Source organism: Coregonus clupeaformis, chromosome 12 (assembly GCF_020615455.1).
Source record: "Coregonus clupeaformis isolate EN_2021a chromosome 12, ASM2061545v1, whole genome shotgun sequence".
Taxonomy (NCBI): Eukaryota; Metazoa; Chordata; class Actinopteri; order Salmoniformes; family Salmonidae; genus Coregonus; species Coregonus clupeaformis.
The window spans coordinates 33,006,388-33,022,475 of record NC_059203.1 but is presented as its reverse complement, the minus strand read 5'-3'; the positions used below and the strand labels follow the sequence as shown (position 1 = coordinate 33,022,475).

The 16,088-nt window shown below is 40.0% G+C and overlaps 1 protein-coding gene and 1 non-coding gene across 2 annotated transcripts; both read left to right on the top strand.

Annotated features, from left to right (window-relative positions):
* Nucleotides 1-307: 307 nt before the first annotated feature.
* On the top strand, nt 308-2,178 carry LOC121578628 (homeobox protein XHOX-7.1-like). The gene is made up of 2 exons (XM_041892998.2): nt 308-851; nt 1,160-2,178. Exons 1-2 carry the CDS (start codon nt 419-421, stop codon nt 1,576-1,578), a joined length of 852 nt encoding a protein of 283 aa, XP_041748932.2. The 5' UTR covers nt 308-418; the 3' UTR covers nt 1,579-2,178.
* Nucleotides 2,179-5,887: 3,709 nt separating this feature from the next.
* On the top strand, nt 5,888-5,961 carry trnaa-ugc. Its single transcript has one exon. It is a non-coding gene; the product is annotated as a tRNA-Ala (tRNA).
* Nucleotides 5,962-16,088: the final 10,127 nt, after the last annotated feature.

Below are 16,088 nucleotides of genomic sequence, written 5' to 3'. Positions count from 1 at the left end.
TAATTGTAAGAATATTCAAATTTGTAATATAAATGATCTTATTGAAAAATTATCGTATTGAAAAAGTAATACATCTTGAAAATGTATCTTATACCATTCCAAATTAAGTATTTGCACAAGCTTTGTTTATTTGAAGTTGTAAAATGTAGCCTAACTTTGTTTACTTTCCCCTGCCAATCAAATAACCAAGCATCACATCAGTTTTAGCTGAGATTCCTTTCTAATCGAATGGAATCTCTACGTCCCACCCACCTCACATCTGATTGGACGGTGGCGTCCCTACGACTGCCTTATAGCAGTGCTCACCAGTGTTCAGATAAACATGACGATGCCAGTAGTGTAAGAGCACCCCAGCAATTTCTGTGACTCAACTTTTCAATACTTTGAGTGTTTACCCCCAAGTAAAGGCCGAACCTGTATGGCCCCAACTGTTGCCATGTCAGCTTTATCCGTTGGCTTGAAAACTGAAGACAATCCCTCTCGTTCGGGTCTCGTTGGCAGAGGAGAGATGCAGACCAATTTGAGCAGGGTGGCGGAGGAGACAGGGATCAAGCCCAAAGTAGCGATTCTTCCCTTCAGCGTCGAGGCTCTGATGGCTGACAGGAAACCGAGCAGAGACTTGACATCTCCAGAAAGATCATCCATGTCGGGGACGTCCCTGGCGCTAGGCTCAAGGATGGGCTCGCTTTCGAGACTGGATAACTCGGACTCCTCCTTGGACATCGGGTCTCCGTTCTCAGTAGGCGACATTATGAACATGCAAGAGGACGCATTGGTTAAACCCGAGAGTCCAGAAAGTCAAGACCGAAATTCGTGGATACAGAGCCCTCGCTTTTCGCCTACTCCTCCACGTAAGCTTTTTCTTTCTATTTATCCTTCCATAATGTGTGGGTAAAATCAACTGCGATAGCGCATAGACCTGTACAGGATGCAATTAGGTGAAAAGTGTTGCATGATTTATAGCAACGTTGTATTGAGTGTGGTAGTTTTAGTTTGTCCTATATCATTGCAGTTTAAGCACGTATCTGCTTTAACGAATTAATATGTTAAAATCATGCTGTTTATTATTAATTCTGTACATAAAAACAACACAATTCGTCCATGTCCGTCACCTTGAAAGCATGGGTTTTAACGATGTTTTCTGTCGTGGTTATTGCAGGAAGGCTAAGTCCCCCCTCCTGTCCACTGAGAAAGCACAAGACCAACAGAAAGCCCCGGACCCCTTTCACCACGTCCCAGCTCCTGGCTTTGGAGAGGAAGTTTCGACAGAAGCAGTACCTCTCCATCGCCGAGCGCGCAGAGTTCTCCAGCTCGCTCAACCTGACGGAGACGCAGGTGAAAATATGGTTTCAGAACAGAAGAGCCAAAGCCAAGAGGCTCCAGGAGGCAGAACTGGAAAAACTGAAAATGGCAGCCAAGCCAATGCTGCCTCCAGCGTTCGGGATTTCATTTCCGTTCGGTGCGCACGTCCCCTCGTCTTATGGAGGGTCGCACCACTTTCAGAGGCACTCCCTGCCGGTGTCTCCCATGGGACTGTACGCTGCTCATGTCGGATACAGCATGTATCACCTCGCCTGACGTGAAGGAAGGACATATTTTGTGTAGACCTACTTCGCCAAAATACTATCTGGTGTTGCATATTTCGACTGGATAGTCATAAGTAAGGACTGCCTTGTAGTAAGTAGTGCTATGTTTTCCTCGGTATGTCAAGTATATACATCTACTTTGCCATTAGTTTGATGCCACGGTTGATTATTGGGTCACTAAAGCTCTCACTGGCTACCCGAGTCCACTCAAAAGTTAGAACCATCCCAAAGTTCTTCGCACCAGCATGGGGTTTTGCACCAACACACATAATACCCAAAGGTAGGTTGGGCTTTCATCACTAATGTGGACTGTTGTCACTACAGACTAAGGATAACTAAGAAGCTATACTTTTCACTTGCATTTTTGTCAATGCGAAAAATAGTGGGTTACTGAATCCAAAGTCAATGAACGCTCTTTGTTAAATTAGAAGAACCCCAGCATTTTTTATAACAGCACTGTCTGTTGTTTGAATGATTCCCTTCAGAAGGGATTTGTGTACTGTAAAATACTGTATATTTGAAAAATATCCTCATTTATATTGAATATATTTGTGACATAAATTAACAATAAATTGTTTATTCTTTTCATTGAGCAGTTGTTCGTGTTGACTGACAGTACAAATTACTAGATTAGCATATTCTGCTATGTAGGCCTAATTGAAACTCGAACGTGCCAGCAGTTATTGAGTATTTAATACATTGCACCAGGGTTTTCTTACACTTCTGAAAGTTTAGTAACCATAATGATTTGGTTTCCAAGTCAGAAAATATCGAGTTCAATGTTCAATGAGTGTAGACAGTGGTTGGAAAACTACAGGCTACTGGAAGACTATTTGTAATAGGGAAAATAATAAAAATACAGGGAAAATGAGTTATATGTATGGAAAATAACTAACATGCAGGGAAAATGAGTTATATGTATGGAAAATAACTAACATGCAGGGAAAATTACATTTATGTAGGGAAAATAACTAACATGCAGGGACAATTACATTTATGTAGGGAAAATAACTAACATGCAGGGACCATTACATATATGTAGAGAAATAACAAACATGCAGGGAAAATTAGTTATATGTTGGGAAAATAACTATCATTCGGGGAAATGTGAGGAAGAGTAGTCTCCCACTGGGCACATACTGGTTGAATTAACATTGTTTCCAAGTAATTTCAACGAAAGTTGAACCAACGTGGAATATACGTTGAATTGAAGTCTGTGCCCAGTGGGCTATATTTCAGACCAATCTACTCTTAAATGTTATTTAATTTTTCTATCCATGAACTTCATCAACAAAACGTAGGTTTCTTCAAAATGTGGGTTCTGAATGATATGGTTTATTGTACGTAAAAACAATCGAAGTAGGACTTAAGCCTGATATTTCCACTATCATTTTGGCAAAATAGCCTAATTGAAAGTATAGCTTTTTTAAGTTAAAAAGGCAGAAACCTTTTCAACACACACTTTTTAACCTTCACACACACACAGACGTTTATGCAAAGACTGAATATAAGCAAATGTAATGCATGCTTTCTCTGGGTAAACACTATGGGGTAGCCTGCTTATAATGTCTTTCACCCACATTTTTGTAATTGTGAAAGAGCAGCAGTTTCTTGAACATTGCAGTGTAAGTGTTACAGCTATGAATTAGACCTGTCAAATGTCATTTCAATGAGCAAAACGCAGAATGTATTTCTACAGCTGTTGCCCATTGCTTTGAAATAAATCACCCAGATTTTGTTGGCGCCAGGAAAGCACAGGGGGGACCAACATCTACAACCATCAGTTGTGCGGACTTCAAAACACACATTAGAGATTGAGTCTAGGGCTAAATTGCCTGTAAACGATTTGGTGGAATGTCATTATCGACTATAATTAGGTGACACCTACGTTATGGAGAAGCCACTTTACGGTGTTAGGCAGACGTGTGTCATTCGACACATAAATACAGGCTACTTGACATTCCTCAATTGGGCAGAGAGGAAAGATTTTTCAAAACCTAATAAATGCCCATGTCAATTGCTGCAATCACGAAGACTTTTAGCAAAATAGGAAACTAATGTGGGCGAATTACAGCCCGCTCCAAAGTTGAGAGGCGGCTTTAACCGGTCATACCATTCAGGCAGGGTTTAAATTGGAGTAAAATAATTGCTATAATGAACAAAGGCAATCTGCAGCAGAGGAACACCGGCTCCAGCGAGACTATAGCTGCAGGCAAGGCAGAACTTTTATTCCTAAAATGTCAATGAGGGTGACGTATAACAGTTCTTCCTTGCTTGTGTTTCCGTTCCTTCACTCCTTCAGCATTCACACGAAGTTATTGTAAACAAGGCCACTCGTTTCTGTGGGCGAAGAAAAAACGCTTATTTTACCGGATAAACTACAATAGATGTATAGGCTATAGCTTTTATGTTATTGTGAAGTTGAATTGGCCCGAGATTCGCTCGAAGATATTAGGTTATAGGACTACACTGTCCTGCCATTTTTTGCTATAGGCCTGTAAAGTGCCTCGGGGCGAGTCACTCACCCCTCTATTTCACCCAGGAGGCATCAATTAATAAATAAGTGATGACAATAAGTTGAGAATCACACGGATGAACGCTCCGTCTGAAAGGTGAAAAACTTCACACAAAAGAGCCAAAGGGGATCTGTCGGTTCTTTCAAGAAGACTGTCTTTCTTTCGGTTCCCCCTCTCTATCTTGCCTGGAGCCAAAAAGAAAACAAAACTCGCTTGTCTATATCTTCCAAAGGCTCACAACGGGTAGCGAGGTCAGAAACACTATTTCGTTTCTTGCCCCTCATAGGCGCCAGATCCCACTGTCAAGGGAGAAGGATGGCAATTATTTTAGTGCCTGTCTGGGATTGTGGTAATATAAACACAAATACATCGATAAATAAACAAGTACAATTAATAAGAAGTTATTCAACGGTATCGAGGCAGACACGTTTAGGATGCTTCCTCTACTCATCTGAATGTATTTAAAATAATGATAATATATTATACTAGTTTCTTATCTTCAAAAAGAGGTAGGCCTATAGTCTATTGTAGAGTATACTTATTTCCTCTTAAAATATTAAGCGGATCACTACACCGTGGTGGGTAATCAGAATATTATATTCGTAAAAATATTCACGATGCCATGTTTTTTGCAGTCTAATGTTTCAGAATGTACGCTGTTTGGTATGAACATGTCTGTCCTGGTAATGCCATTAACGCATAGGCAAATGCATAGGCAATAAGCAAATGAACATCCTGATTTTGTGAGAACGTAAAACCATTCGATTACAAGCATTAAAGAAGTCCTCCAGCGATTTTTGAACTTTTACTGTTGAAAAGCGATATCCCAAGGATAAATACAGTAAAGTAGGCATACACACACTAAAGTGTAAACAAACATGTTTTGAGCAAAATAGTGTTTTTTAGACAACTGCAAACTTAAACTATAATTACATATTTCCAATTCTTTATCAACATATGGGCCATAGGTTATACCCTTATTTATGCGACTGACTACTTGAGTGGCAGCGCATCAAAGTCTGGCCTATTATCTACAGGCAATGTGAAACGTGTGTCTATGTCTGGAAAAAAAATCCGAAAATGATTGTTCAATTTACTACAGTTTACCTATTGGCTCAAAGTTGAGCATTCCTTTTAGTGGCACAATACAAAAATAGACTGCATGACCATGGGCTATAGCATGGTCCATCTTAATGGAAATTGGATACATAGCCTTTATAAAGCAATGCGAGCATAATTTCTTTAAGCAATTCTGCTTGCGTTACGTTTGCATTAGTTCTATTGTAGTTTTGGTGGCTATTCGTGATGGTATGTTGATACAATGCCGCATATCGCAATATTAAATGTTCCAATTTTCCATCACACTTAGTTCTCTTACAATTACCCTTATTGCATAGACCTACTTATGTATACATCATAAAATAATTATATTAGAATAATAATGTTAATAACTGGGCCTATTCATATTATCATCGTCAATGTTAGGCATACTATAATTGTTTTTCTAATGAATCAATATTCCAGTATATGTTAAGCTATAGCCATTAATTGAACATACTCAATTTGTAAAGCCTATTATTATTGCAGGCGGCCTACTCTGACGCTCGTTTGAATTAGTTTATAACTGGGTTACACTCAACATTTTAGAAGTTGCACTAATGCCATTACTTTCTTTTTCTTATGGTTTACCTAGCCTACTAGGCTATACAATATCAGTCACAGAACCATCAATTGAGACATTGAAACAGAATTTGGACAGTTTGATTAAATCAATATTTTATGTAGGCCTCCTGTAGCTCAGTTGGTAGAGCATGGCGCTTGCAACGCCAGGGTTGTGGGTTCGATTCCCACGGGGGGCAATATGAAAAATGTATGCACTCACTAACTGTAAGTCGCTCTCGATAAGAGCTTCTGCTAAATGACGTAAATGTAATGTAGGATCGCTTATCTGGAGTCACGCACACATAGGCCTAATTATATTCTGATTACACATATTTTAGAAGTCAATAACCTATACATGGCTAAAGGACACTTCATATAAAGTGTTGCTAATAATTCGTATTTTTCAAAGCCATGACACAGGCAGTCGCGGGCGTCAATAGTTTCTCCTCATGTCGTTTCAAATACCACAACACCACCTTGTGTTGGAAGCGCGCGAGAGCAGCCTGTACCCCGCATGCCTGTTCGAAAAAGGACCGTTTGGGGAGTGGGACCACTGTTCTAGCCCAGCACTATAGGCTATTCCTGATTTAACAAATCAACTAATCACCTATAGCCTTTGATTAGTTGAATCAGGTTAGATCTGGCCTGGATAAGTGGAAAAAAAAGTGTGCAGGCCCATGAGTCCCCACACACTCTAAAAAGTAAGGGTTCAACAAGGGTTCTTCTAAGATCCTCAAAGTTCTTCGAAGAACCTTAGGGTTCTTGGCACTGAAAATGGCACCCAAAAGGTTTTTACAAGAACCCCATAGGAGGTGGATGTTCTTGCAGGAACCTAACTGCCCAACTGAAACATTTGGATTTGAATTTGAAAGGACAGCAGGTGCAGGCACTGAACTGAAAAATGTAAAGATCTCTTCAATTTAAGGTAAGGATTTTCCCTTGTATGATCTAAATTGATATTGTTTTCTGATGACATATTTGTGCAAATCTTTCTAAAACAGAAAATGGACACAATTCAATGGATATCAATCAACAAAGTGGTAAGAATATGTACTGTAGGTTATAAGAATATGTTGAAGGCTAGCTGTATTGGGTGCAGATGACTGAACTGCTCACTTTTGTGTCTGTGTCTGCAGGTATACAGACGAGGAGGCATACAAAGGTATGTCAATTAGTATTGGTATGTTATGCAGATCACATGTACCATCCTCCTCCCTTAACTCTTCAATGAAAATCCCATAGGCCTCTACATAATGGACAAGGTATGTGTATGAAAACTATTATCAAAACAGTTTTTTTCATTCACATTTACCACAAAAACTAAGGTATGAATACTGTCATGTGCATGTTTTGTTAATCATCTGTATAACTATTATTTTTTGGATTCAGAGACTTCACCCTCCCTACACCTCTGATGAATATAACAGGAAACCTGTTCGATCACCATGCACTGCAAAATCATTCTGGCTATGGATACGGAGAACATCAACACACCAGAGGATATATTGGACTTGGGGCTCTGCTGGGAGTTTACCTCATATTTAGATTTTTTTATTCTGCTTTGCCACTAAAATCATAATAAACACTGACAACTAAAATATTGTGTTATTGTTGTTATTGTTATGCGTATTATTATTATTAATAATAAGGGGGGTAGTTAAAAAATGTACCCCAAAAGGTAATTCAAAAGGTTCTTCGAGGATCCATTGAAAGGGGTTCTTTGAAGAACCCTTTAAAGGGTTCTTCCAATAACTTATAGGGGTTCGCCCACAATTTCAATTTGAAGAACCCCTAAAGGATACTCCAGGAACCTTTTATTTTTAGAGTGCACAAGAGTTCTATCGGCATGCATAATTTATGGCATGCTCTTAGGAACATATCTTGTATTTTACAAAGGTTGTTATTGTAAACTTCAATAGTCCTATTCATAAAGCAGCAATGTGTGCATGGTAATTTTTTGCTCTCTCAGGCCACTTCACAGAATTTATGAAATGTGCATGTTCACCGACGTAGCCCTACACTCTAAAAATTAAAGGTACAGTGGGGAAAAAAAGTATTTAGTCAGCCACCAATTGTGCAAGTTCTCTCACTTAAAAAGATGAGAGAGGCCTGTAATTTTCATCATAGGTACACGTCAACTATGACAGACAAATTGAGATTATTTTTTCCAGAAAATCACATTGTAGGATTTTTTTATTTGCAAATTATGGTGGAAAATAAGTATTTGGTCACCTACAAACAAGCAAGATTTCTGGCTCTCACAGACCTGTAACTTCTTCTTTAAGAGGCTCCTCTGTCCTCCACTCGTTACCTGTATTAATGGCACCTGTTTGAACTTGTTATCAGTATAAAAGACACCTGTCCACAACCTCAAACAGTCACACTCCAAACTCCACTATGGCCAAGACCAAAGAGCTGTCAAAGGACACCAGAAACAAAATTGTAGACCTGCACCAGGCTGGGAAGACTGAATCTGCAATAGGTAAGCAGCTTGGTTTGAAGAAATCAACTGTGGGAGCAATTATTAGGAAATGGAAGACATACAAGACCACTGATAATCTCCCTCGATCTGGGGCTCCACGCAAGATCTCACCCCGTGGGGTCAAAATGATCACAAGAACGGTGAGCAAAAATCCCAGAACCACACGGGGGGACCTAGTGAATGACCTGCAGAGAGCTGGGACCAAAGTAACAAAGCCTACCATCAGTAACACACTACGCCGCCAGGGACTCAAATCCTGCAGTGCAAGACGTGTCCCCCTGCTTAAGCCAGTACATGTCCAGGCCCATCTGAAGTTTGCTAGAGTGCATTTGGATGATCCAGAAGAGGATTGGGAGAATGTCATATGGTCAGATGAAACCAAAATACAACTTTTTGGTAAAAACTCAACTCGTCGTGTTTGGAGGACAAAGAATGCTGAGTTGCATCCAAAGAACACCATACCTACTGTGAAGCATGGGGGTGGAAACATCATGCTTTGGGGCTGTTTTTCTGCAAAGGGACCAGGATGACTGATCCGTGTAAAGGAAAGAATGAATGGGGCCATGTATCGTGAGATTTTGAGTGAAAACCTCCTTCCATCAGCAAGGGCATTGAAGATGAAACGTGGCTGGGTCTTTCAGCATGACAATGATCCCAAACACACCGCCCGGGCAACGAAGGAGTGGCTTCGTAAGAAGCATTTCAAGGTCCTGGAGTGGCCTGGCCAGTCTCCAGATCTCAACCCCATAGAAAATCTTTGGAGGGAGTTGAAAGTCCGTGTTGCCCAGCGACAGCCCCAAAACATCACTGCTCTAGAGGAGATCTGCATGGAGGAATGGGCCAAAATACCAGCAACAGTGTGTGAAAACCTTGTGAAGACTTACAGAAAACGTTTGACCTGTGTCATTGCCAACAAAGGGTATATAACAAAGTATAGAGAAACTTTTGTTATTGACCAAATACTTATTTTCCACCATAATTTGCAAATAAATTCATTAAAAATCCTACGATGTGATTTTCTGGATTTTTTCCCCACATTTTGTCTGTCATAGTTGACTTGTACCTATGATGAAAATTACAGGCCTCTCTCATCTTTTTAAGTGGGAGAACTTGCACAATTGGTGGCTGACTAAATACTTTTTTCCCCCCACTGTACCTGGATTACCTATAGGGGTTCTTCAAATTGAAACTGTGGGGGAACCCCTATACGTTTTAAAGGGTTATTCAAAGGACTCCTTTTAATGGATCCTCGAACAACCCTTTGAAGAACCTTTTGGGGTTCATTTTTGAACTACCCCCCCTCCCCTATTATTTTATTATTATTAATAATACGCATAAAAATAAGAACAATAACACAATATTTTAGTTCTCAGTGTTTATTATGATTTTAGTGGCAAAGCAGAATAAAAAAATCTAAATATGAGGTAAACTCCCAGCAGAGCCTCAAGTCCTATGGGTATATCCTCTGGCCTGTTGATGTTAATGTGTTGATGTTCTCTGTATCCATAGCCAGAATGATTTTGCAGTGTATGGTGATCCAACAGGTTTCCTGTTTTATTCATCAGAGGTGTAGGGAGGATGAAGTCTGTGAATCCAAAAAAATAGTAATTATACTATTAACAAAACAAGCACACATACCTTAGTTTTTGTGGTAAATGTGAATGAAAAAAACTGTTTTGATAATGGTTTTCATACACATACCTTGTCCATAATGTAGAGGCCTATGGAATATTCATTGAAGAGTTAAGGGAGGAGGATGGTAAATGTGATCTGCATAACAAACCTATACCAATTGACATACCTTTGCATGCCTCCTCCTCTGTAAACCTGCAGACACAGACACAAAAGTGAACAGTTCAGTCATCTGCACCCAATTCAGCTAGCCTTCAACATATTCTTATAGCCTACATATTCTTACCTCTTTGTTGATTTGATATCAATTGAATTGTCAATTTTCTGTTTTAGAAAGATTTGCACAAATATGAAAAGATATATGGTATCATCATTAAAAAAAAAATCAATTTAGATCATATAAGGGACAAACCTTACGTTAAGTTGAGGAGATCTTTACATTGTTCAGTTAAGTGCCTGCACCTACTGTCCTTTCAAATTAAAATGGAAATGTTTCAGTTGGGCAGTTAGGTTCCTCGATGAACCCCACCGCCTATGGGGTTATTGGAAGAACCTTTTGGGGGCAAATTTCAGTGCCAAGAACGTTAAGGTTCTTCAAAGAACTTTGAGGATCTTAGAAGAACCCTTGTTGAACCCCTAATTTTTAGGATGTATGTGTAGTGCGTATGCCCATTGAGAAAGATATTATAATATTGTTCTATAGATATAGAGTGGCTTGCGAAAGTATTCACTCCCTTGGCATTTTTCCAATTTTATTGCCTTACAACCTGGAATTAAAATTGATTTTTTGGGGGGTTTGTATCATTTGATTTACCCAACATGCCTACCACTTTGAAGATGCAAAATATTTTTTGGGGTGAAACAAACAAGAAATAAGACAAAAAAAAAAAAGAAAACTTGAGCGTGCATAACTATTCACCCCCCCCCAAGTCTCTTGGGGTATCGCTCTATAAGCTTGGCACATCTAGCCACTGGGATTTTTGCCCATTCTTCAAGGCATAACTGCTCCAGCTCCTTCAAGTTGGATGGGTTCCGCTGGTGTACAGCAATCGTTAAGTCATACCACAGATTCTCAATTGGATTGAGGTCTGGGCTTTGACTAGGCCATTCCAAGACATTTAAATGTTTCCCCTTAAACCACTCGAGTGTTGCTTTAGCAGTATGCTTAGGGTCATTGTCCTGCTGGAAGGTGAATCTCCGTCCCAGTCTCAAATCTCTGGAAGATTGAAACAGGTTTCCCTCAAGAATTTCCCTGTATTTAGCATCCTCCATCATTCCTTCAATTCTGACCAGTTTCCCAGTCCCTGCCGATGAAAAACATCCCCACAGCATGATGATGGTTTTCTCGGGGTGATGAGTGGTGTTGGGTTTGCGCCAGACATAGCGTTTTCTTTGATGGCCAAAAAGCTCAATTTTAGACTCATCTGACCAGAGTACATTCTTTCATATGTTTGGGGAGTCTCCCACATGCCTTTTGGCGAACACCAAACGTGTTTGCTTATTTTTTTCTTTAAGCAATTGCTTTTTTCTGGCCACTCTTCCGTAAAGCCCTGCTCTGTGGAATGCACGGCTTAAAGTGGTCCTATGGACAAATACTCCAATCGCCGCTGTGGAGCTTTGCAGCTCCTACAGGGTTATCTTTGGTCTCTTTGTTGCCTCTCTGATTAATGACCTCCTTGCCTGGTCCGTATTAGTGGGCGGCCCTCTCTTGGCAGGTTTGTTGTGGTGCCATATTCTTTCAATTTTTTTATAATGTATTTAATGGTGCTCCGTGGGATGTTCAAAGTTTCTGATATTTTTAAATAACCCAACCCTGATCTGTACTTCTCCACAAGTTTGTCCCTGACCTGTTTGGAGAGCTCCTTGGTCTTCATGGTGCCGCTTGCTTGGTGGTGCCCCTTGCTTAGTGGTTTTGCAGACGCTGGGGCCTTTCAGAACAGGTGCATATATACTGAGATCATGTGACATATCATGTGACACTTAGATTACACACAGGTGGACTTTATTTAACTAATTATGTGACTTCTGATGGTAATTGGTTGCACCAGATCTTATTTAGGGGCTTCATAGCAAAGGGGGTGAACACATATGCATGCACCACTTTTCCGTAATTTATTTTTAAAGAATTTTTTGAAACAAGTAATTTCTTTCATTTCACTTCACCAATTTGGACTATTTTGTGTATGTCCATTACATGAAATCCAAATGAAAATCCATTTAAATTACAGGTTTTAATGCAAAAAAATAGTAAAAATGCCAAGGGGGATAAATACTTTTGCAAGGCACTGTATCATTTAGTCATGATTTAAATCGTAACTTAACGTGGTATTAGACAATATTTTAAATATAAGGACAATAAGCCTACATCTAATAAACAAACATTTTAGCGCATTTTAAAGCACAGTATGCTCTTGTTACCTGTGTGAAGTTTGTGCAAACCAAAGCCATTTTTCCGGGCATAGGATTTTCAAGTACATTTTTTAAAATTGTGTTTACACCTCCCGTTAAGTTTAGTTTATTTGAACATCTTTAAAATGGTCTTGTTGCCTAACCGTGTAGTAAAATGTATGGATTGTGTAGACTGTACCTGCATAATTAGGCCTACTATGTAAATATAGTCTACAGGTAATAACTTACCTACTACTACAATACATTGAATTTCATTTTCATTGTTGAGAACAATGAATCAACTGGTAGCACATTCAGACTGATCCCTAGAAATAGATGGCGATTTTGGACGTTTGAACGGGTCTCCAGAACATCGATATATGCCTTCCTCGGTGCTCACAAAAACGATTGCCCAGCGCTGGGAGCGCAGACAGACAGCAGAAGTGCACTTGGAAGCAAGCAGGGAGAAGTAAACAGTTGCAGCAGTAACTTCTTGTGTATTTTATTCCTATTTTGTATTCATTTATTTTTCATATTTTTAACTCTGCATTGTTGGGAAGGGCTCGTAAGTAAGCATTTCACGGTAAAGTCTACATCTGTTGTAGTTGGCGCATTTGACAAATACAATTTGATATGATTTGAATAGGGCCACATGCAATGACATGAAATGTCCCCTTCCCAGATGGAAATATGATGTCTGTTGCGCAGAACTCAGACTGAATACACCTTCAAGACACTTCCCTAAGTACAGTCAAAATATTATAGCCATAAAGTAACGGAATTTGAAAATGAAATTCCCTCCATGTTTATGCATTTATATAAAAAACTGTTTTATAGGTTACAGTTATTGTACTGTATAGCGAAGTTTGCCCATAGCCACGAACATGTCTTGTAATGGACCTTCAGTCAAGATCACGCCTAGATATGCACTTCCAAACATTATGCATCAGACAAAAGTGTCTTCAGATTAAATAGAAAAAAATAACACTCGGGTGAGAAGAGGTTCAGATTGATGGTGTTTTCTGAGGCAGCATTAGCATTACTAGATTACTAGATTAGAGTAGTGCATACTTTACACTATGTTTTCTTGGGAGATGACTTCTGGGATCCACTAGGCGTCAGGAGTGTCCTTTGTGTCACGGGGGGCCAGTATGAAAAAATAAATAAAAATGTATGCACTCATTAACTGTAAGTCGCTCTGGATAGACTATTTCTTAATCAAGTGTCAACTCTCACCATCCTGGACATTCTTCTGTGCAGATCAAATGTACTTCTGAAAGTGCTGACCGGAATTCACTATGGCAGGATTGATTGAATTCTGGGCCCATATCCACAAAGCTTCTCAGAGTAGAACATTGGTTGTTAAGTGCTAAGAATAGAGACATTTTACTCCTCCTCTTATGGGTAAAAATAAAAGCTATGCATGAAGCCTCTTTAGTCATAAGATACACACCAACTTGACAGGTATTTATTTAGGACATCTCATGAGCTGTCCTAACCAGCAGGTGTCTTGATAATAGAAAAATGCAGCGAGTCAGTGGTTCTTGCCAGAGTGCGAATTACACCATGACATTCGGGGGTCTCTATTGATTTTTTTTATGGGCCTAATAATAAAGACATAATTTAAACGGTAAAAATGTATTACCTTTAAATGTGGCATGAACTCAACCAGTCAAGATATTTTCATCTGATTGTTAAACAAATCACTTAAAAAAGTTTGTCCACTCCAAAATAATTCCAGCATCCAAACTGCATGTATACTTTTGCCATTTGTTGAATGGAAATAGACATATGTTACAAAACAGCAAAAACCTAATGCCTAATGACATTCAGCGATTGCTATTGATTAGGCCTACATGAATTGATGCGTCTCCCTGACAAATTGCAATTCTTTGTAGCCTGAAAAGTCGGGACACCTGAAATGGGACCGAAACTGTCCCGGGAAAAACGTGATGGTCACCCAAACACACATGCTCAATTAAAGATGCAACAATTATCATGGGTTGCTAATATTATTACAAATGACAATAATTCCTTTGGCTGCTAGACAATGAAAAAAAGTTGAAAGAAACCCAATAGAACAGGAGAACGCCTCCAGGTTTCTATGGTGGGATTTTGGCTGTAGGCTACTTTTTCACCTTTATTTAACCAGGTAAGCCAGTTGAGAACAAGTTTTCATTTACAACTGCGACCTGGCCAAGATAAAGCAAAGCAGTGCGATAAAAACAACAACACAGAGTTACATATGGGGTAAAACAAAACAAAGTAAAAAATACAACAGAAATAAATATATATACAGTGTGTGCAAATGTAGCAAGTTATGGAGGTAAGGCAATAAATAGGCTATAGTGCAAAATAATTACAATTAGTATTAACACTGGAATGATAGATGTGCAAGAGATGATGTGCAAATAGAGATACTGGGGTACAAATAAATAACAATATAGGGATGAGGTAGTTGGGCGGGCTAATTTCAGATGGGCTGTGTACAGGTGCAGTGATCGGTAAGGTGCTCTGACAACTGATGCTTAAAGTTAGTGAGGGAGATAAGTGTCTCCAGATTTTTGCAATTTCTTCCAGTCATTGGCAGCAGAGAACTGGAAGGAATGGCGGCCAAAGGAGGTGTTGGCTTTGGGGATGACCAGTGAGATATACCTGCTGGAGCGCATACTACGGGTGGGTGTTGCTATGGTGACCAATGAGCTAAGATAAGGCAGGGATTTGCCTAGCAGTGATTTATAGATGGCCTGGAGCCAGTGGGTTTGGCGACGAATATGTAGTGAGGACCAGCCAACAAGAGCGTACAGGTCACAGTGGTGGGTAGTATATGGGGCTTTGGAGACAAAACGGATGGCACTGTGATAGACTACATCCAATTTGCTGAGTAGAGTGTTGGAGGCTATTTTGTAAATGACATCGCCGAAGTCAAGGATCGGTAGGATAGTCAGTTTTACGAGGGCATGTTTGGCAGCATGAGTGAAGGAGGCTTTGTTGCGAAATAGGAAACCGATTCTAGATTTAACTTTGGATTGGAGATTCTTAATGTGAGTCTGGAAGGAGAGTTTACAGTCTAACCAGACACCTAGGTATTTGTAGTTGTCCACATACTCTAGGTCAGACCCGTCGAGAGTAGTGATTCTAGTCGGGTGGGCGGGTGCAAGCAGCGTTCGGTTGAAGAGCATGCATTTAGTTTTACTAGTGTTTAAGAGCAGTTGGAGGCTACTGAAGGAGTGTTGTATGGCATTGAAGCTCGTTTGGAGGTTTGTTAACACAGTGTCCAATGAAGGGCCAGATGTATACAAAATGGTGTCGTCTGCGTAGAGGTGGATCTGAGAGTCACCAGCAGCAAGAGCGACGTCATTGATATACACCGAGAAAAGAGTCGGCCCAAGAATTGAACCCTGTGGCACCCCCATAGAGACTGCCATAGGTCCAGACAACAGGCCCTCCGATTTCTCTATCAGAGAAGTAGTTGGTGAACCAGGCGAGGCAGTCATTTGAGAAACCAAGGCTATTTAGTCTGCCAATAAGAATGCGGTGGTTGACAGAGTCGAAAGCCTTGGCCAGGTCAATGAAAACGGCTGCACAGTACTGTCTATTATCGATCGCGGTTATGATATCGTTTAGGACCTTGAGCGTGGCTGAAGTGCACCCATGACCAGCTCGGAAACCAGATTGCATAGCGGAGAAGGTACGGTGGGATTCGAAATGGTCGGTGATCTGTTTGTTAACTTGGCTTTCAAAAACTTTTGAAAGGCAGGGCAGGATGGATATGGGTCTGTAAGACATGCCTTCATAATATTAAGTAAAACGTCCAGGTTT